Raw genomic sequence first — 21,584 nt, forward strand, 5'->3', positions numbered from 1 at the left:
GGATTTTAATGTGATGTCTTATCAAGTTACAGACCAGCATGGAACTCAATCAGCTGATATACAAGTCATAGAAAGGCAACTAGGATGGAGATCTAAACCACAAAAAGTTAAGAAAAGAAGAAGTAGGTCCTACAAAACTAAAAAATTTTAAACTAAACAACAGTCTAATGCCAGTTACTTAAGAGACGATTAAATATAATAAGCGGGATTTATAGACGGCTGATACATGAAAATATAGCTGAGGCAAATTATTGACTTATACTATTTTGAGAAGAATAACAGATCTCTGCAGTGCTGGTGCTTTTGGGATGTGGAAGATGGCCTCTGATTGAGTGGATTGGAACTTTCTATTTTGGACTCTTTGAAAAATGGATTACGTATATGCTGAGTTATAAAGCAAGAGAACTATGGGATTGGGGCATGCAGAAGATCTGGTTGTTACCCCAATGTGGTGGTTGGAATTAATAATCTAGACAAAAGACACTACAGAAGATACTATATGGAATATAAATATAAAGTCACTCGGGTGGTTTTTTATATATGAAAATACTTATTATTGATGGGGGCAGATGGTAATGGAAGATACTGAATATACTGTTGGAAGCTGAACCTGATGTTACCCTAACATGGGTGATGGAATTAATAATCCAGTTGAAAGACATTACAGAAGATACTATATGGATTACAAATTTAAAGTCATTTGAGGATTTTATTTATATATGGAAATATTTTTTAGTTGTGTGGTGTGGGCAGAAGAACAAAGATATTAAAAATAATATGTATGGTAGACCTGTAGGAAAATGGGTGGAGATAGGTTAGGTTACTGATTGTTTAGTTTAGGAAAAGGGATGTTATGTTTAGATATAAATATACGTAAAAGATTTGATTTAAGAGATATATGTATGGGGGTGGAGGAAATGGGTAGATTATGAGTTGAATAAATGCCAAATTAGGATTTATTATATAGTTTTATAGCTGAAGGTTGCTTTGAAATGTATAGTATAGGGGGGATATAATAACAATGTTAGAAAGAAATGGTTAGCATGTGGGGGGAGGTGTAAAAAGGATGGTAAAGTATTATACAATTTGATATCAATCTGGATTTTATTTTTGGAGAAGCCATGGGGGGAGGGGAGGGTGAGGGGGGGTTAGGGAGGAGGAGGGGGAAAAAGGGGGAAAAATCTGTATTTGAAAAACTTTTTCAATAAAAAAAAAAGATATTTAATCCCAGGGTTCTATATATAACCTTTTTTTAGAGCCTAATTGCATTGGGGTTCAATCAGCCAATATTTCTTTTTTTCTTTTTGGCTAGCCAGTAAATCTTGATTAACTCATAGATTTTAACCATACTTGCTCTTTGCTCATCTAGGCCAAGTATAAGGCTCGCGAGTCTGCCCTAAAAGCTCAGACAGAGAAAAAACATGGTTTTGGCAAGGAAGATCGTGGTAAACTTCCTGAGTCACCCAAGACTGCTGAGGAGATCTGGCAGCAAAGTGTTATTGGCGATTATCTTGCCCGCTTTAAGGTAAAGGGGGAAAAGGAGAGGCATGGTCATAATAGTAAACATCTTCATAAATTTGAGATTTCCTCCACATCTCACTTCCAAGACTTTATCTGGTCTGACTCTTTGATTTTTTTTTTTTTTAGATCGGTCTAGATCAGTGTTTGTCAGCCTCAACTACTTTTAAGACGTGTGGACTTCCAACTCCCAGAATTCCCCAGGCAGCATGCTGGCTGGAAAATTCTGGGAGTTGGTTGAAGATTGACAAACACAGCTCTAAATCAGTTTGGGTGCAGGGACCTTTGAGGGAGCCCATATATAAACTATTGGTGTTATTTAGCTGCTGGAGAAGAGTGACATTTCTCAACTAGATCTCTTTTCAGCCACACAGATTGAGCACTAAATTCCCAATTGGGCATTTTAGTCAGAAACAGTACTTTGACTGGAGTTTGTATATAATTTGGCAACCTTTTGGTGTTACATATTCAATAGAAGTGTGCAAAAAATGAATTTTAAACCTTACACATTGGAAATGCCCTGCTGCAAACTTGAAACCACTATTTTAAATTTGAGAAGGGTTCCAGTCTTAACAGAAATGTTCCAAGCTCACAATAGCCCTCATTTTGATGGTGCTCAGGAATGCTTCTGTATTGTGTTACATTGTGGTACTGTTCTGTCCCCGTCTCACACACGCACCCCCATAGACAGTCAATAGTGAAATAAACCAGCCAACAAAGGTTTCTCTAAGAGCAGAATTGGCAGCAACCCAGTGGCTGGCTGCCAAGAGTCTTTTACTTACGAAGGGAGTGTTTTTCAAAGCCAGCACACAACAGATAAGAGAATATTCAAAAAGTCCAGCAATGCAGAGAGGTTTGTTCAATATCAGTTTTTGCTCGTCACAGAGCTTGAACGGCCACCACACCCCCTTTTATACCCTGTGGGGTGTGGTCCAGTGACTCAGCCTAATCCCTGGCACGCCTCTTCCTCTGCTGCGCGTGCTTATCTCTGCGACACTGTCTAGGGTCCAGCCAAGACTCATCATCATCATCATTACTGTCCACCTGCGGCTGCGTGGAAGTGCTTGGCCCGGGGCCTATCTCTTGGCCTTCGGAGGACACCGGAGGCATTGCCAGAGAGGAGGGTCCTGGAGAGGGAGGCCTTGCCAACTCCTCTCCTTCACTCTCGGAGTCCTCTCCTGCTGATAACACAGGCTCGGTGATCGGAGCCACAACAGGTACCAGCAATTTGGAAACTGGTACTGTGGTTCAAAGACACAAACAACCCCCTCCCCTTTTCAGAGGAAGCTGCTGTATGCCCCTGCCTGCCTGTACAGCACACTGTACAGCAAAGCTATAGAACATGTATTCCTTCCTCTATTACACTTGTCTTTCAAAGTTTATAGTTCTACCTTCACACATGCACACACAGATTACACTTACACTTTTTCTGCTTCTGACAGCTCCTTCAAGGTAGATAATTATTGTCAGATGCCTCACAAATACCAGAAAGAACTTGCTAGGAGGAAAGGGGGCTAGGGGCTGGGCAGGGACTTGAGAAGAAGACAAAATGTTAAGCCATGAATTTAGGTCGAGTGAGAAGGAAGTGAATGTGCTTAAGTGAGTATGTGGGTACTGTGAAGGGAAAGACACATGCATTCTACCTTCTTTTTGAAATGGTTGGAAGTGCATCTTTGGAAAGATTTTGCAGTTTATGGAGCCGTGGTGGTGCAGTGGTTAGAATGCAGTATTGCAGGCTAACTCTGCCCACTGCCAGGAGTTGGAACCTGGCTGTCTCAAGGTTGACTCAGCCTTCCATCCTTCTGAGGTCGATAAAATGGGGACCCAGATTGTTGGGGGCAATGGGCTGACTCTAAACTGCTTAGCCTTAGGGAGTGCTGTAAAGCACTATGAAGCAGTATATAAGTCTAAGTACTATTGCTATAAAGTCTGATAATACTCTTTCTTTTATCTCAGAATGACAGGGGGAAAGCACTAAAAGCTATGGAAACTACCTGGAATAATATGGAGAAAAAAGAGAAACTTATGTGGATCAAGAAAGCAGCAGAAGATCAAAAACGATATGAGGTTGGCAATATACTGTATTAGAGCAAGCATGTAGGGTTTCTGTAGGAATGTAGGAAACTGGACAGAGTTGGGATGCTTCATATCCCATCTGTTAAGCCAGGCCTGTCAAACTGGTGGCCCGCGCGGGGGCTGGATGCGTCATGTGCAGGCCACACCCACCCCAGCTCTACAAAGGCAAAAAACATTGTGATACGTCATGTGATGTGATTGAGTTTGACACCCATGTGTTAAGCAGTGATATCTGTGAGGACCTAGGAAACATGCCTTCTGGAGCAACATTTCCCCCGAGATCTGTCTGGCCCCCACCCTCACCTTATTTGAAACAACCCTTAAAATCAGGGCATTCCCCCAGATTTCAGATTAGACTGTAAAAAGTTATATTGTAAAGTTTTTACAATAGGTCGTCTGTATTCTGGACGCTTGTAGTTTTTGACTTGTATCATTTTTAGTATGGATTTATTATTGTACAGCGCCTAGAGTTTTTGTGGAGATGAGCAATACATTTAATAAATAAATTAGGCATAGAACAAGATTCTCTGTCTTCATTTAAAATGATAACAATCATGTCAGGGCATTTATTAATCCCATGTTTGGCTCTGGGAAAAAACACCCTGGTTTAGAGGAAGGATCGAGGCTTATTCCAAGTTGCAATATTCTGAAAAAGAAACGCGAAGAAAAGTTTCTAATAAAACTCATTTATTTGTTATAAAGAAAATAAAACACCTCACTAACTAAGAAAGATAATTGTTACATTTTGAAAGTAAATTGGGCCAGCTGCCTTTCAGCAACCGGCACCCCCGTGGCATGAGAACAAAGGAAAAAAAAATGTGTGAAAGAAATGTGGGTGGATGGACATGCGTAGTAGCTTTTGATAACAATTTTTTTTTATTGAAAAAGTTTTTCAAATACAGATTTTTCCCCCTTTTTTCTCCCCCCTCCTCCCTAACCCCCCCTCTCCACCCCTCCCCCTGTGACTTCTTCAAAATAAAATCCAAATTCATAACAGATTATATAATACTTTACCATCCCCTTACTCCATCCCCCAAATACTGACCCTTTCTTTCTAATAATATTATTATGTCCCCCTTTTACTATACATTTCAAAAAAACATTCTACTATAACATTATATAATAACTTCTGGTTTAGCATAGTAATATTATTATAACTCCCAATTTAACAATAATCTGCCCTTTTTCTCCTCTCCATACCTATATCTCTTAAATCAAACCTTGTATGTATATTAATATAACATTTCAAAACAACCTTCCACTTTAAGACTATATAATAAATCCTAATTTAACATTTAACCTTTTGTGTACATTAATATAACATTTCAAAGCAGCCTTCCACTATAAAACTATATAATAAATCCTAATTTAACATTTAACATTTAACATTTATTCAACTCATAATCTGTCCATTTCCTCCACCCCCATAAGTATATCTCTTAATCATTTGATAACAATTCTTGGCAAGGTACGGAAAGTCAGATAGTCCAGAAATAATTGGCTCAGCTGGTAAATAAAATAACGCAGTGACATTCCCCTTCTTTTGCCAGTTGAGCGAATATCAGTACATCATCAAATAAGGCACATATTCTCACGCAGATACTCGTGTTGAGCTGCTGGAAGTGGTTTGTTGAGCATATCAGCAATTTGATCATGTGTAGATACATATTGCATTTTGACAAAACCTTTTTTCACTAAATGTTTTATGTTTTGATAACGGATGTCAATGTGTCTGGACCTAGAACCTGTAAAATGTGATTCAGAAATATAAACCACCGATTCATTGTCTTCCATCACGGTGATCAGTCGGATCGGGTGTGTCCAGATATCTGTGACTAAAGCATCAAACCAAGTTAGAGAATTACATGCATCTGAAACACAAGCATATTCAGCTTCAGTAGATGAACAAGAAACAAAATTCTGTTTACGTACTTGCCAATAAACAGGACATCCATTTAAGAACATCATATAACCTGAAGTACTTTTACGTGATTTCTTATCACTTGCCCAATCAGAATCTGCATAACAACATAATTCTGCATAATCAGTATGTGTTGGTTCTAACAATAACTTCAAATGTTTGGTGTATTTTAGGTATCTCAATAATTTCTTAATACATGTCCAATGAAACTGTTTTGCTTTCCCTACATGTCGAGATAAGAGATTAACACTAAGTGCAATGTCGGGTCTGGTCCAACTACTAATGTATAATAGTGACCCAATGACTGAACGATAAAGTGTTTGATCCTCGAACTCAGGACTTGCTTCTTGTGTCAAGTTATGAAAATCTGTTTGCATGGGTGTCTTTGTTGTGTTAGCATCTTTCATGTTGCAATGATGCAAAATTTGTTCAATTTTATCTTCTTGTGAAAGACTAAACCCCTTCTGTGTTTTTTCAATCTGAACACCTAAATAAGTGCTAATGTGACCTAATGATTTCAATGTGAAGTATCTCTGCAAAGCTTTGGCAAAAATTTCACTCATTTGCTTATTTGGACCAATATAAACAATATCATCAACATAAACAAGAACTATCTCATATGCATTGTTAGATCTTTTTGTGAACACGCACTCATCAGTTTCGGACTTAATAAAGCCCATTGAATTTAGTTTGTCAGTAAGACATAAATACCACATTAAACCGGATTGTTTCAGACCATAAAGACTTTTGTTTAGGAACCAGGTATCCCCTTCTTGCTGTCGGAATCCTGGAGGACCTTTTACGTAGATCTCTTCATCTAGGTCTGCATGTAGATAAGCCGTGTCAACATCAAACTGGAAAACTTCTAAACCAAGGATAGTTGCAGTTGCTAAAGCAATTTTTACACTCTCAGTTCTGACTGTCGGTGAGTAAGTATTTGTGTAGTCCTCAGGATAACGTTGAGCGAAACCCTGAGCTACAAGTCTGGCTTTGTACAGTGACTCACCATTTGGTTTCTTTTTGATTCTGTAGACCCATCGAGTGCCAATGATCTTTTTGTTTGCTGGAGGTTTTGCAGGTGTAAACACTTTAAGTTTCTTTAGACTGTCCATTTCAACCTGCATTGCATCATACCATTTGTCTTGCTCTGAATCAGGGAGCTGCTTGATTTGTGTGAAATTATCAGGTGGAAGTGTGACATTGCAAATCAATGGTAAGGGTGCTTTTGTCAGTTGCCAAGAATATCGTTGTGGAGGGATTCCTTTTGTGGCCCTCTTGGAACATCTCGGGACAACTGTCCAATCTTCTTCTGCTTCGTCCTCGTCCTCACTTTCGTCGCTAGCGTCAGCATCCGCAGCTTGTGAAGACGGAACATCGGGTTGAGAAGAATCAGTGGAATCTTGATCATCAATCTGCGTAGCATCAGCAGTATCATCTCTGGGAAAATAAACTCCAGGATCATTGGAATGAATCCTGGACCAGTCAATATCTTCTTCAAAATTAGCAGATTGGGAAATCACAATTGCATGTTTAGAGTCAATAAATCTGCTCCATTTTGAGTTATCATCAATACCTATAAATCTCAGTCTCTTTGCTGCTGGACTTCCTTTTCTTCTTCGAGCTAAGGGAATGTTCACCATAGCATATGAACCAAAAATATGGGTGTTTTTAAGATCGGGCTTGTAGCCATACAACATGAAGAAAGGAGTCTGATTTGTTACACTGCTCCAAGTACGGTTGACAATATAATTTGCATATTTTATAGCTTCACCCCAGTATATCTTACCAAGGTTGGCGTCTTCTAGGAGACAACGCATCATGGTTTGCAGTACCCCTTGTCTTCGTTCTGCGACTCCATTGTGAGCCGGTGTGTAAGGGGCCGAAGTCTGATGAATAATTCCATTCTTACGCATCCAGTCCTGGAAACGCTGAGACATGAATTTGGCACCATGATCACTCTGGATTCTGGCGATGCGAACTTGGTGTTGGGTAGAAACAAGGGCTGCAAAGTCTTTAAAGATCTGAAAAGTCTCTGATTTTTCTTTCATAGGATATACATATCCGTATCTAGAGTAATTATCAACAATTGTTAGAAAATATTTTCTACCACCAAATGATGGCGGGAAAGGACCAACTATGTCAATGTGAACCAAATCAAAAATGCGTGTTGACAGGCGTGTAGCGCGTTTGGGAATGGCTGCTGCTTTGGATTTGGCCTTTTTGCAGACAGCACAATCCAAAAACACCTTACACCCCTTTAGATCCAAACCTTTTGCGAACTCCGGCATCTTCCTAAGTACACGGAAACTGGCATGCCCCAATCTTCTATGCCATTTGTGGATACACCTGGAATGCAAAGGTTTACCAGTTAGTGAATTCTCAACATTAACATTTTTATGAGGAACCTCAGGTTTGCTCTGAGCAACCTGTTTACCAACTCTCTTTTTGTTGGCTTTAGGAGCCTTAGGAATAGCAACAGGATCTCTCTCTGGAGCATCTCTCTCTGGGCCTGTGCTCTCCCTTTTTGGAGTTTGCATACTTGCCTGTGTTTGTGTTTTAGGCTTTGGCTTTAAGTAATAAACACCACCAATTAATATGGTTTCAGCAACAATATCTCCATCTTTAACTATGTAACTTGCTTTTTCAAGGTGGTGAACCTGGAACTTTAATGCTCTAGACAAGTGACTCTGACTAAGCAAGTTGCTGGTTGTTGTTGGTATGTAATAAACATCAGGAATGAATGCATCGAGCTCTTCAACATAAACAGTTCCTTTTCCTTTGACCTGACAAGGATGATTGGAGAAAGAATAAAGTTCACGTAGCTCTGGTTCAGGCTCGTACATTTCTGTCAAAAGTTCCTTTCTGTAGGTAACATGCAATGCTGCACCACTGTCCAAAGTCCACAGGAGTCGTCTGTCGTACTCTGGTTGAGGTTGTGGATCATTGGTTAAATCCAGTGTGGCGAGTGGAGTTTGTGGATCACACCGGGGACCACGACGACCTTGTCTTCCGCCTCTGCCTCTGCCTCTGGAATCTGTTCCTCTGGGCTGGTATGTGACAGGAGCTGGAACTCGTTGGGGACAATCCCGGGTGGCGTGTCCCACACGATTGCAGGTGTTGCATCTCAGCATCCTTGGAGCGTAGGTCCTTCCTTGGAAGGGGCGCCTAGCTGGAGCTCTTGATGCGGGTGGTCCTCTCAAATGTGGCGTGGCCAACATGAATGCCTCTTCTTCAATTAAAAGTCTACAGACATTGTCCACTGTGCGTTGAGCAATTGGAACTTGGTTAATTTTTGTAACAGCATCTTTCCATTCATAGTTCAAAGAGTTAATAATGATGCTGATCATTTGAATATCTTCAATATTATGGCCTCTTTCTCTCAATTCTGTTCTCAGTCCTTTCAGTTTGGTCAAGTGCCCTCCAATTTGTTCACCAGGTTTCAATCTCGAACCGTGGAGTTCAGACATGAGTAAACATGAAGATTCACTTGAGATAGGCCTGTAGCAATTTTCCAATTCAGCCCAAATTTGTCGGGCTGTTGTGTTTGGTGGAAAAGTGACCTGCAGTTCAGTATCCATGGACATCAATAATGTTCTGCGAGCCCTTATCTCTAAATCTCTTATTGCAAAATCCCATGGTTGTGCAGGAGGGTTAAATACCATACAGTGAGTACCTTCTCTAAGAAGCAATAATGTAATCTTACTGACCCAGGCTTTGTAATTGTGTCCTGACATTTTTAGTTTTGACTCACCAGTTAGTGGAGAGACAGAAAATGCCTGGTAAGGAGCCTGCACTTGGTATGCTGGCTGTGCCGGCAGAAATGCCTGTGGTATTTGCTGTGCCTGTTGTGGACCTAAAAATGGTCTTGGTTGTGTCATTGGAGGTGGGCCAGGAGGTGGTCCTATTTGCACTTGTGGCTGGGGCACATATGCAGGCATTTGTTGCTGGTGTGGCTGATGCACTGGAATCTGCTGTATTCCAGTTGCCATTTGTGCTTGATCTGCAATATTGGCATGACCTGCTGGAGATGCAGTCATTTGCCTTTGCTTCATAAAGCGTGCCTGTGTTCCATCTAAAAAGGCACCATCACCACCAGGGGGTGTTGGAGTTTGAGCCCGTGGAGACACTTGTGGCATTTCAGCTTGAATCTCTGAGTGAGTTAGAGACAGGTTTGCCAGGGTCTGCTGTAGTAATTTAAAATGTTCATCTAAGCTCCTTTCTCTTTCAGCTTCCTGTAGTAAATTACTTTCGCCAGCAGATGGTGCTGCACCTTTAGCTTCGGGCAGCCCAGTTACAAGAAATGATTGCGTGGCAGGTTTATATGTAACTTGATCAGGGAGACTTTCATGTGACGTATGCAGTGCTCTCTGGTCTGATTGGCCTGACACAAAATCCACCAGGGGGAGTGTCTTTGGCTCTGAGGAAGAAGACAAGATGGCCTCTTTTGAAAATCTTAAGTCACGGGACTCTGCCTTTTCTTGTTCCAGCATAAACAAATCTCTTTTAAATCGAGACAGTTCATTTTCATAATATTTTACATGCTCACGATAGGATTTGATGGCCATCTCACGCTGGGTGAGCTCAGGGCTTTGAGAAGAATAATGAATTACTTCTCTCTCTGCGTGGGGGTGAAAAAGCTTTGCCGTTTGTGGAAACTTTCTTGGCCTAGCACCAAGCACATTGTAATCTGGGCTCTGGGAAGATAGATTCATAGCATGCAAATTGAGAAAAAGCTACCGACCTCAGTCGCAGTTCATTATCTTCAAAAACAGCTGTTCTGATATCTGTCCTTTGATGTGTTTCCGAAAGCATTTTCAGATCTTCTTCACCCATGGCACCTTCTTGTTCCAATTGCATAGCCGTAGCAAGAGGCTGGAATCTTGAGGGCGTTACTATCTCCTGTTCTTCTTCCAAAGAGGATAAAGCTCTGTGCTTCATTTTTCCTTTTTTCTTCTGTTTCGGCATTTTAGCAATATAATTAGCGTACCTCAGTAGCTAAAAACTAATTGCCTATGCGCTCTTATCAGAAATAACAAAACAAGGAAAAAAGCCATAAATCAACCATCCTCTGCTACCAGATGTCAGGGCATTTATTAATCCCATGTTTGGCTCTGGGAAAAAACACCCTGGTTTAGAGGAAGGATCGAGGCTTATTCCAAGTTTATTTTTTTATTTTATTTTATTTTGAATTTATATATCGCCCTTCTCCCTGAGGACTCAGGGCGGTGAACAGCCAAGTAAAAACATCAAGTACAAATATTAAAATACAGTTAAAATATACATATATAAATTTGGCCCCATTAATTAAAAACAATAAACAAAACACTTAAAAACACTTAAAAAATTAGGCCAGCCCGGCTTGCTGGAAAAGGAAGGTTTTAAGGGCACGGCGGAAGGCACCGAGGTCTTGGATTCTCCTTATCTCTGGAGGCAATTGATTCCAGAGGGTAGGTGCCCCCACAGAGAAGGCCCTCCCCCTGGGGGTCACCAGCCTGCACTGTTTGGCTGATGGCACCCCGAGGAGGCCCTCTCTGTGGGAGCGCACGGGTCGATGGGAGATCGTCGGTGGCAGCAGGCGGTCTCGAAGATAGCTAGGCCCTATGCCATGGAGCGCTTTAAAGGTGATAACCAACACCTTGAAGCGCACCCGGAAGACCACTGGGAGCCAGTGCAGCTCGCGCAGGAGCGGTGTTACATGGGAGCGCCAGGCTGCTCCCGTCACTACCCGCGCTGCTGCATTCTGGACCAGTTGGAGCCTCCGGGTGCTCCTCAAGGGGAGCCCCATGTAGAGAGTGTTGCAGTAGTCAAGGCGAGAGGTGACGAGGGCATGAGTGACTGTGCACAGACTGTTGCAATATTCTGAAAAAGAAACGCGAAGAAAAGTTTCTAATAAAACTCATTTATTTGTTATAAAGAAAATAAAACACCTCACTAACTAAGAAAGATAATTGTTACATTTTGAAAGTAAATTGGGCCAGCTGCCTTTCAGCAACCGGCACCCCCGTGGCATGAGAACAAAGGAAAAAAAAAATGTGTGAAAGAAATGTGGGTGGATGGACATGCGTAGTAGCTTTTGATAACAATTCTTGGCAAGGTACGGAAAGTCAGATAGTCCAGAAATAATTGGCTCAGCTGGTAAATAAAATAACGCAGTGACAAATCAGGTTTCTAGCTGCAGGCAAATATGTTTGAAAGTACATTGAAAATATTCCTGTTGACAATATACAAGCCCTTGAAATGGCTGAATACGATTAGACGTTACCTTCCAAAAGTGTCAGATTGTTTATTTGACCCACAATTTTAATTGTTAGTATTGCACTTTTAAAAGTTCTAGGTTTCATGGTTGTTAAGCAGACCTAACTGCTCGTTCCTCATTCAAAACTCAAATATTTCATTAAAAACTCTAATAGGGAAATGGGAAAGGGCAGCCTTTTATCCTTCTTTTCCTTTTTGTAGCGAGAACTGAGTGAGATGAGGGCATCACCATGTTCAACAAATGTCTCCAAGAAGATGAAACTCCAGGGTGAACCGAAGAAACCCCCTATGTAAGTATTGGCTTATTAGGATGCAGGAATGTGGGGTTGTCTGTCTGAATTCAGAAGTACCTTTATGGGATGGCTGATTAGTATGTGTAGATGTCACATTTGGGGGTGGAGTAAGCTTTTTCCTACTGTTTTGTTTTATTTACAGGATACACAGGGTGCTAATATGAGGAGGAAGGGATATTTGGTATTTTTGCCACTTGGAGTTATAAAGTAATAAATATGGGATAAAAATCTAATAAATTCAGTAAATTTCTCAAAGCATTTTTCCAAAACAACTTAAAAAACACCTTAAAAAGCTAAATATTAAAGTTAAGATACACGGCATGCATACATATTACCTCACCACCCCACACACACATACAACCCAGTCAAACAGCATAATAAAAGGGCATAACTTGACAAAAATTTAGTAAAGCAAAATTAGAATTTGTGATCTCATGAAACTTCTCAGTTTCTTTCATGAGACAGAAGAAAAAACTTGTTTAAACAATACAGGTGTCTGGAAATTGTGGAAGAATACTGTTGCTTCTCACTTAACCTTCCTGTTGCTTGTTTGGGTTTCTCTCTAAGCTGGGTGGGAAAAGATAATTTGCTGGAGAGTCCATGAAAAGGAGGTATGTACTGACTTGTGGGAGATGGGCACATGGAGATTTTTTGCACATTTCTTTTGTGGGACTTATGCCATTTATTGAAGGTTACAACCTTAAGTGGCAAGGAATGAGGCAGATAAGAAACAGATGTTGCTTAGTTGGAACTAAGCTTGTCATAACTATGATTCCAGCCACTAATTATCCACATAGCTTCATTTTTTCATCTACAAAGCCCTACCTTTGATAACTTCGTTAATGAGTCTAGAGCCGTGATAGCGAACCTATGGCACGTGTGCCACAAGTGGCACACAGAGCCCTCTCTGCGGGCATGTGAACCGTCGCCCCAGCTTAACTCTTCCGCACATGTGTGTGCGCCTCCCACCAGCCAGCTGGTTTTCTGGTCTCTGCTGCGCATGGGGCGCATGTGGGAGATGCATGTGCATGCGCGTGGGACCCAAGGCGCATGTGCAGGGGTAGCGTGTGCATGTGTGGAGTATGCGTGGGAGTAGCATGCACATACACAGGGTCCCGCGTGCATGCACGGGGTTGCACGCATGCATGGGGGTTGGGGCACATGCAGGGGATCGCGCATGCATGCACAGGGGGCAGGGTGCACGGGCAGTCACACGGGCATTGCATTATGGGTGCTTTCAGCACTCGGTGCCAGCACTCTCGGTCTAGAGTGTGATGGCCAGAAATATCTCCCAGTATTAATTCCCATATATGAAATTGTTGAAAAAGAGGGATTTCCGGTGGTGACGTCACAACGAAGCAGAGCAGGGAAACGGGGCTCCGTTTTCCCTGCCAGATTTTTCCTGCCAGGAGACCCAAAAAGGGCAGTGCTAAACCTGGAGAGGCAAGCAAGATAGAAGAGAAGCCTTGAAGACGGCGCGGAGAAGGGCGGTCTCCCGCTGAGATAAGGGAAAGCTCCTCGATGCCGGCAGGAAAGAAATCGGCCAACGTGGTGGATCTGGAGTGATGACAGCCAAATGAGAAATAGGAAGAGAGAATGAAGAAGCAGTGTGACTATACCGGTGAGGATTTATATTTCTAAGGCTTTTCAAAAAGACCATATGGACTTAGGATAGAAGCAGTGAAAGTGAGATCGAAATAGCGGCAACTGACTGAGTGGCCGGAGCTTTTGACAGCCTTTGACAGATCGGGAGAAAAGTGCAGGAGAGATACTAAAATAGAGAGAGGAGGAAGCCCGGACTAATCTCTAGAAATATATTTAAAAATATTTATCTATATCCCATTTTGGCTGATTTGCTGATTGTGACTAAATAAAAAATTCAGGAAGAAGTTTCCTAGGAGTAATATCAAGAAAGAACAAGAGCGCCATCTAGGGGTAAGAAGAACTGCTGGAATAAAGTAAAGTGACTAATGCAATACTTATAACAACTAAAGAAGGATATTAGTGATATTCTGTGGACATTAAAGAGAAAAAGGGATTTTGGACAAACCTGGAGATCCCATAGATATTTGGATACAGCTGTGGAACCTGTGGGGACTTGGGCCCATATGGATTACAAGTTTTACAAACTTGAGGATTGATGATTGGCAAAAGAGCGATAACGACAACAAGGGGATAAATACTTTATGAACTATGAACTAGATCCTTAAAGAAGGGAAGAAGAAGACTGAGAAAACATAGACATTGAAGACGTTTGAATAATTTAAAGACTTGATAAAACATTAACTACTATTGATTAGAAAGCATTAAATAGCAACTGTTTAAATTATATATATACACTTGAATTGATAAATGCTGCTTACTCCATAGGTGATTATATTATATTCATAGCATTTCTATACTATCGTATATTATCTATAACATACCATACTCATATATTTATATTATGGCAGATATATACATACTTATATCAATTTACATTTATATTAATTTATACTTATATTTTTATAACATTACTATAGAACAATATAATAACAAGGTGTGGAGGAGGTTCAGCGGAGAAAGTGGGGAGACTCCAAAAGGGAACTACTAATTACTGTATGTTATTGTGGAAAAATACTTTTAGATTTTTTAAGATGATAAGTACAACTACCATTACAAAAATAGGAAAGAAAGCATAATTGACCCCTGCGTCGGCAACATCCTCACCATCGAGCCAGCGTTCAATAGACAGCATGCTCAGCGTAGAGAAATCAAGTTCCACACAGAGCATGCAGGCAATGTTGCTTATGATACAGGAAACCATGACAAAGACCCAGGAGCCTATAACGAGAAACCATGAGGAGATGAAAAATGAGATTGGAGAGATGAAAGAAGATATTTGAAAGATGGACAATAAAATACAGAATATCCAACAAACAATAATCAAGAATGAACAGAGAATACAAACGGTGGAATTAAGAGCTGAACAAACAGAAAAGAAGATGGAAGTAATGGAACAAAAATTCAGCCTGGCCAACAGAGATTTAGAAGAGACAATTGTCTTTCTTGAAATGGAAAAGGCAGCTTTCTTCTTGAGGTTCCAGAATATCATAGAGCAGTGGGTCTCAACCTTCCTAATGCTGCGGCCCTTTAATACAGTTCCTCATGTTGTGGTGACCCCCAACCATAAAATTATTCCTAAAACCATTGAAAATATGTGTTTTCAGATGGTCTTAGGCGACCCCTGTGAAAGGGTCGTTCGACCCCCAAAGGGGTCCCGACCCACAGGTTGAGAACCACTGTCATAGAGGATAAAGAGGAAGACCTAGTTATGGTTATGACAGACCTGCTAGCAGCTACGCTACAGAAAAACAAACGACGTACAAGGAGATATCGATGAAGTCTATAGAATACACACAAATTACGCAAGAAGACACAAATTGCCAAGAGAAGTGCATATGAGGTTCACTAAAAAGACAATAAGAGACAAAATATATAAAAGAACGAGGGAGGAACCCATGATGTACAAAGGGAGAGAAATTCAAATTCTAAAACAGGTACCTAGGAGAGTCAGGGAACAGAGGAGACAATATCAATTCTTGACCACGCAGTTGATCAAATACAATGTGATGTTTAGATGGTTGATACCGGAAGGAATCCTGATCTCATGGCAGGATAAAAATTTTAGGATCAACACACTTGACAAGGCACATGAATTTTTTGAACATCATTTCATGACGGATGAAGATCAGGAGAGTAGGGAGGAAATAAAAAGTAAGAGCCAAGAGGAACAGCAACCAGAAGAAAAGGAGGCAGAGCGAGAAGAAAGAATGAGGGTGGAAAATGACTGAGGGGAACGAGAAGGCACAAGAACAAAAATCCAGAGAGAGACAAGTACAACTAGAAGAACAAGACCCATATATAAATAGAAAGATGGATGAAGAAGTCAGGATGATATCAATCAATATTAACGGATTGAATGCACCCACAAAAAGAATACAAACGCTGATAAAATTAAAAGGTTGAATCTGGACATAGTCTGTCTCCAAGAAGTCCACATTAAGGAACAATATGGTAATTTTTTAGAATCCCCTAAAATTGGGAAGCTATATGTATTTTTAGCACATCAAAAGAAAAGAGGAATAGCTCTGTACATCAAAGAATGGTTAAAACCCAAACAAATATACGTGGATGACGAAGGAAGAATATTAATGATGGAGATATCAACAAATCAGAAACAAATGCTTCTTATTGCAATATATGCCCCAAATAACAAACAGGAAGAATTTTACAGGAGACTACATAAAAAAATAATAGAAACAGACTATGAAAACATATGCCTAATAGGGGATTTTAATGCAGTGGTGGATGTCCAAAAAGACTGCAGAAGTAGTAAAAGAAATAAGAAAAAACGAAGAACACTTCCTAATACATTATTTGAGATGGTACAAGAATTAGATTTACAAGATGCATGGAGAGAATTAAATTTAAAGAGCCTGGTGGCGCAGCAGACTAAAGCACTGTTATTAACATCAAGCTGTCTGCAATTACTGTAAGTTCAAATCTCACCAGGCTCAAGGTTGACTCAGCCTTCCATCCTTTCTAAGGTAGGTAAAATGAGGACCCAGATTGTGGGGGCAATAAGCTGACTTTGTATAAATATACAAAAGTATGAAGGCTATTGCTTAATGCAGTGGTTCTCAACCTTCCTAATGCTGCAACCCTTTAATACAGTTCCTCATGTTGTGGTGACCCCCAACCATAAAATTATTCCTAAAACCATTGAAAATATGTGTTTTCTGATGGTCTTAGGTGACCCCTGTGAAAGGGTCATTCGACCCCCAAAGGGGTCCCGACCCACAGGTTGAGAACCACTGGCTTAATGCATTGTAAGCCACCCTGAGTCTCCGGAGAAAGGCGGCATATAAATCAATTTTTTTTTTAAAAAAATTAAAGACCAGTCAATATACATTCTACTCAAACACACAACAATCGTGGTCAAGAATAGATATGGTGTCAGAGTTCCAGAAGATCCCAACTCCAATTAAAAACTCTAAGACATGCATTTTCTCAAAGTTCCCATTTATTTATTTATTTATTTATTTATTGCGATTTATATGCCGCCTTTCTCCCTAGGGACTCAAGGCGGCTTACAAAATGACAGCTTCAATACAAATCACAATACAATACCAAATTAAAATCAGTAACCCAATTAAAAACGATTTAAAATTATACCAGTGTACCCCCAAACGGATCAGTTTAATTGGCGGAAGAGCCACGTCTTCAGCTCGCGACGGAAGGAAAGAAGGTCGGGGGCTGTCCTGAGCTCAGTGGGCAATCCATTCCAGAGGGTCGGGGCTCCCACAGAGAACGCCCTCCCCCTGGGGGTCGTCAGCCGACATTGTTTGGCCGACGGCACCCTGAGGAGGCCGACTCTGTGAGAGCGCACAGGACGATGGGAGAACGGCTGGAGATGGTCCTGCAAGTACCCCGGGCCTAAGCCATGAAGGGCTTTATAGGTGAGCACCAGCACCTTGAAACGTATCCGGAGTGCCACCGGTAGCCAGTGCAGCTCACGCAGGAGAGGTGTTACACGGGAGTATCTAGACGCCCCCGTAACTACCCGCGCGGCTGCATTTTGGACTAGCTGAAGCCTCCGGACACATCCCAAGGGCAGCCCCATGTAGAGGGTGTTACAGTAGTCCAACCTAGAGGTAACAAGGGCGTGAGTGACCGTGGCGAGGGCATCCCGGTCTAGGAACGGGCGCAACTGGCGCACAAGACGGACCTGTGCGAAGGCCCCCCTGGTTACGGCCGTCAGATGGTCATCTAAAGACAGCCGAGAATCCAGGAGGACACCCAAGTTGCGGACCCTATCGGAGGGAGCAAGGATTTCACCTCCGATCATTAAGGATGGAACCTCCAGATCCCGGGATGCCGGCATCCACAGCCACTCAGTCTTGGAAGGGTTGAGTCTAAGCCTGTTCCTCCCCATCCAAACCCGCACCGCTTCCAGGCAGTGGGACATCACGGAAAGGGCATCCCTAGGGTGGTCAGGGGTGGAGATGTAAAGCTGGGTATCATCAGCATATTGATGATACCTCACCCCAAAACCACGGATGATCTCACCCAGCGGTTTCATATAGATATTAAAGAGCAGAGGGGAGAGAACCGATCCCTGAGGCACCCCACAAGTGAGAGGCCTCTGGGAGGATCCCTGACCCCCCGCCCAAACAGACTGCAGACGGCCCGAGAGATAGGAGGAGAACCACTGTAAAACAGTGCCTCCTAACCCTATCCCCCTGAGCCGCTGCAGCAGGATACCATGGTCGATGGTATCGAATGCCGCTGAGAGGTCAAGAAGGACCAGGATGGAGGAGCAACCCCCATCCCTGGCCTGCCAGAGATCATTTACTAGGGCGACCAATGCCGTTTCCGTGCTGTGGCCACGCCTGAAACCAGATTGGTAAGGATCCAGGTAGTCAGTTTCCTCCAGGAATTGAGGGAATTGCTGTGCCACCACGGACTCAACAACCTTCGCTAAAAAGCGAAGGTTGGAGACTGGACGGTAGTTGTTAAGTACGTCAGGATCCAGGTTAGGCTTCTTAAGGAGGGGTCGAACCACCACCTCTTTAAGCGCAGCGTGAAAGACCCCTTCCTTTAGTGAAGCGTTGACAATAGCCTGGATCCAGTCTCCAGTCACCTCCCTGGCTGCCGAAACAAGCCAGGAGGGACAAGGGTCCAGTAAACATGTGGAAGACCCCAACCTACCCATAATCCTGTCCACGTCATCCAATGAAACAGGCTCAAACTCAACCCAGATGTCTCCACCGAGACTAGGCCCTGTCACCTCAACGGACTCTGTCCAGTCGGAGTCCAACCCGGTCCGAATCTGAGTGATTTTATCTTGCAGAAACTGTGCAAAATCCTCAGCACGGCCCTGTAAGGGGTCCTCCCTCGCTCCCTGATTAAGGAGGGAGCGGGTCACTCTAAACAGGGCTGCTGGGCGATTTTCTGCAGATGCAATGAGAGTGGCGAAATAGTTACGTTTCGCCACTTCCATCGCCACAAGATAAGACCTAATATGGGTTCTTAGTTGTGTTCGGTCGGACTCGGATCGGGAGGATCTCCAACCACCCTCCAGGCGTCTTTTCCGACGCTTCATTTCCCTGAGCTCCACGGTAAACCAAGGAGCCGCCCGGGATCTGCGTCGGATCAGAGGCCGCAAAGGCGCGATTTGATCCAAGGCCCCCACCGCAGCCTGTTCCCAGGCCGCGACAAGGGACTCAGATGAATCGTGGGCTAAGGAGGCGGGAAATGACCCAAGCTCCATCAGGAAACTTTCAGGTTCCATCAGGCGCCTGGGGCGGAACCATCTTACTGGTTCCACACCCCTGCGACGGGGGGTGGCGGAGGAAAAGTCGAGTCTAAGGAGGGAATGATCGGTCCATGACAGAGGGTCAATAGATAGAGTCCCCTCCCCACGATCATTTATCCACTGTCCAGAGAGAAAAATAAGGTCGAGTGTGTGTCCTCCAATATGAGTTGGGCCCTGTACAATCTGAGTCAGGTCCATGGCCGTCATGGAGGTCATGAACTCCCGCACCAACTCAGATGACTCACCGGCCGATGGCAGATTAAAATCTCCCACAACCAAAAGGTTGGGAAGTTCCACCGTCAATTCGGCTAAGACATCTAGTAGTGCGGGCAGGGCTGAGGCCACGCAGCTGGGGGAGAGGTACATGATCAACAGCCCAGACTGAACTCCAGGGTCCCATTTCAAAAGGAGGGATTCACACCCGCCAACCTGAGGAACAGTGACCTCCCTAGGCCTAAGACTTTCCTTAATAACTACCGCCACTCCTCCGCCCCTCCCCTGGAGTTGTGGCTGGTGTAGTATCCGGAAACCTGGGGGACACAAATCCACGAGAGGGACACCGCCCTCCAGCCCCAGCCAGGTCTCAGTGATACAAGCCAGGTCCGCGTCCTCCTCGTCTATCAGATCTCGGACGAGGAGTGTCTTGTTCACCACGGACCTGGCATTTAAGTACACCAGTCGGAGTCCAGGGCTCCGCACTCTGTCGCCGTCGGGGGAGCAGAATGAGCTGAGGGGGCAGGAGGGCACCACCGCTTGAACGAAGCGGCGGTGCCCTCCTAGCCCCCCCCTCTCCCGACCTCTGCGTCTCCCAACTGTCACAAGGATTGGAAGACCCTCTCTCCGCTGAGCCTCTTTGTTCCCTCCTCCTCCCTCCCTCCCCCCACAACCATCCGACGGGCCCAATTGCTGAACCGTAGGAGCCGCCCCCGGCTCAACCCTTACCACCCGCCTCCCGGGTCCCCTTAAAATTTGATTAAAAACATTAATTAAAAAACCCCTCAAACCACGCTTAGAAGCATGCCACCACTCGGGGTTCCAAAACCCGTCCTTGAGGTAGGCCTTCGATAAATTCGAAGGCCATGTCTGCGAGAGGGGGGCATCTCGCAGAGCAAGGAGGGTCGCCGAAGTGTAAGCCATAATAAATATGAGAAGTGGATGGAAAATAGCAACAGGAAACCGAGATGAGAAACAAGAGGGATAATGATGGTAAAATAGGAGTCAACCCAGGCCGGCATAACCACCGCTCTCTCACAGCGGTGGAGAATCCAAGGCTGCAATGAATGAGTCCCGCGGAACCAGCCGCAGCCACCCTCTCACGGTGACTAGGTGGGGAACATCCACCGGCGGAGTCATAGAGCAGTTCCTAGGAACATGATGCAGCAGCAGTCCACCAGGATTCATAGTTCATCAGTCTGTAACTCCATAACTCTGACCAATACAACGAGACCGATAAGGCAGTAATAGGGGTGAAAAGATAAGATGTAACACTTTACGGTGTGAGAGGAGCCAGGAGTCAGATAGCAGTTCAAATAGGGGAGATGACAAAAGTCCCAACAGATAACTGAAGATGAGTAAAACAAACAGGCCGAACCAGGCAGGCAACAGTCCGGGGGGGGGGGGGGGGCAAAAAATGGGGGAGGGAGAGACCCCAGGGAAGAGCAAGATGGATGGATAATTATCATCATTTATTAGAGTAGGTATACTGGCACATCTGGGAAAACCCAAATCTGAAAGTTCCGGGTTTTTCCTCAGTAAATCAAAACCCCAAATCCAGCCCCTGCACCCATCAGTCCGTCATATGGTCCAATCACCATCCGTCCCAACTTGAGACACCACTTCAACCACTCCTCCTCCAGATGCAGGAATACCATGACCTTGACCGAAAAGAAGAATGCTATTATGTGTAACTACATTCCCTCTACTAAATCCCCCCTCCTAATTTCCCAAGCACAAGAAGGTGGCAGCATGGAAGCTTCCGGGGCTAATATGGCTTCCAAAGCTGACAGGCGTCCTCTCTCCCACCCCCCACCCCGAAGGAAAAAACACACTCTGGAAGATAAAATAGACAAAACATAAAAAAGGGTTAACACATTGTTCATCAAACCACTTAACCCACTCTCCCCCCTCCAGGAGGACCCTTTGGCTTTTCAGGAAATTTATC

General features: G+C 43.4%; 1 protein-coding gene across 2 annotated transcripts in view; it reads left to right on the top strand.

Annotated features, from left to right (window-relative positions):
• The window catches only part of UBTF (upstream binding transcription factor), a 324,947-nt gene that overhangs the window by 206,089 nt on the left and 97,274 nt on the right, over positions 1-21,584 (top strand). For both annotated transcript variants that reach the window (XM_070944829.1, XM_070944830.1), the window contains 3 exons: positions 1,370-1,525; positions 3,475-3,585; positions 11,972-12,060. In XM_070944829.1, coding sequence (XP_070800930.1) covers positions 1,370-1,525; positions 3,475-3,585; positions 11,972-12,060 — 356 coding nt within the window. The remainder of the gene's footprint in view (positions 1-1,369; positions 1,526-3,474; positions 3,586-11,971; positions 12,061-21,584) is intronic.

The sequence above is a fragment of the Pituophis catenifer genome, unplaced genomic scaffold (genome assembly GCF_029215685.1).
Source record: "Pituophis catenifer annectens isolate HBS135680 unplaced genomic scaffold, rPitCat1.0.hap2 SCAF_5, whole genome shotgun sequence".
In the NCBI taxonomy this organism is placed as follows: domain Eukaryota; kingdom Metazoa; phylum Chordata; class Lepidosauria; order Squamata; family Colubridae; genus Pituophis; species Pituophis catenifer.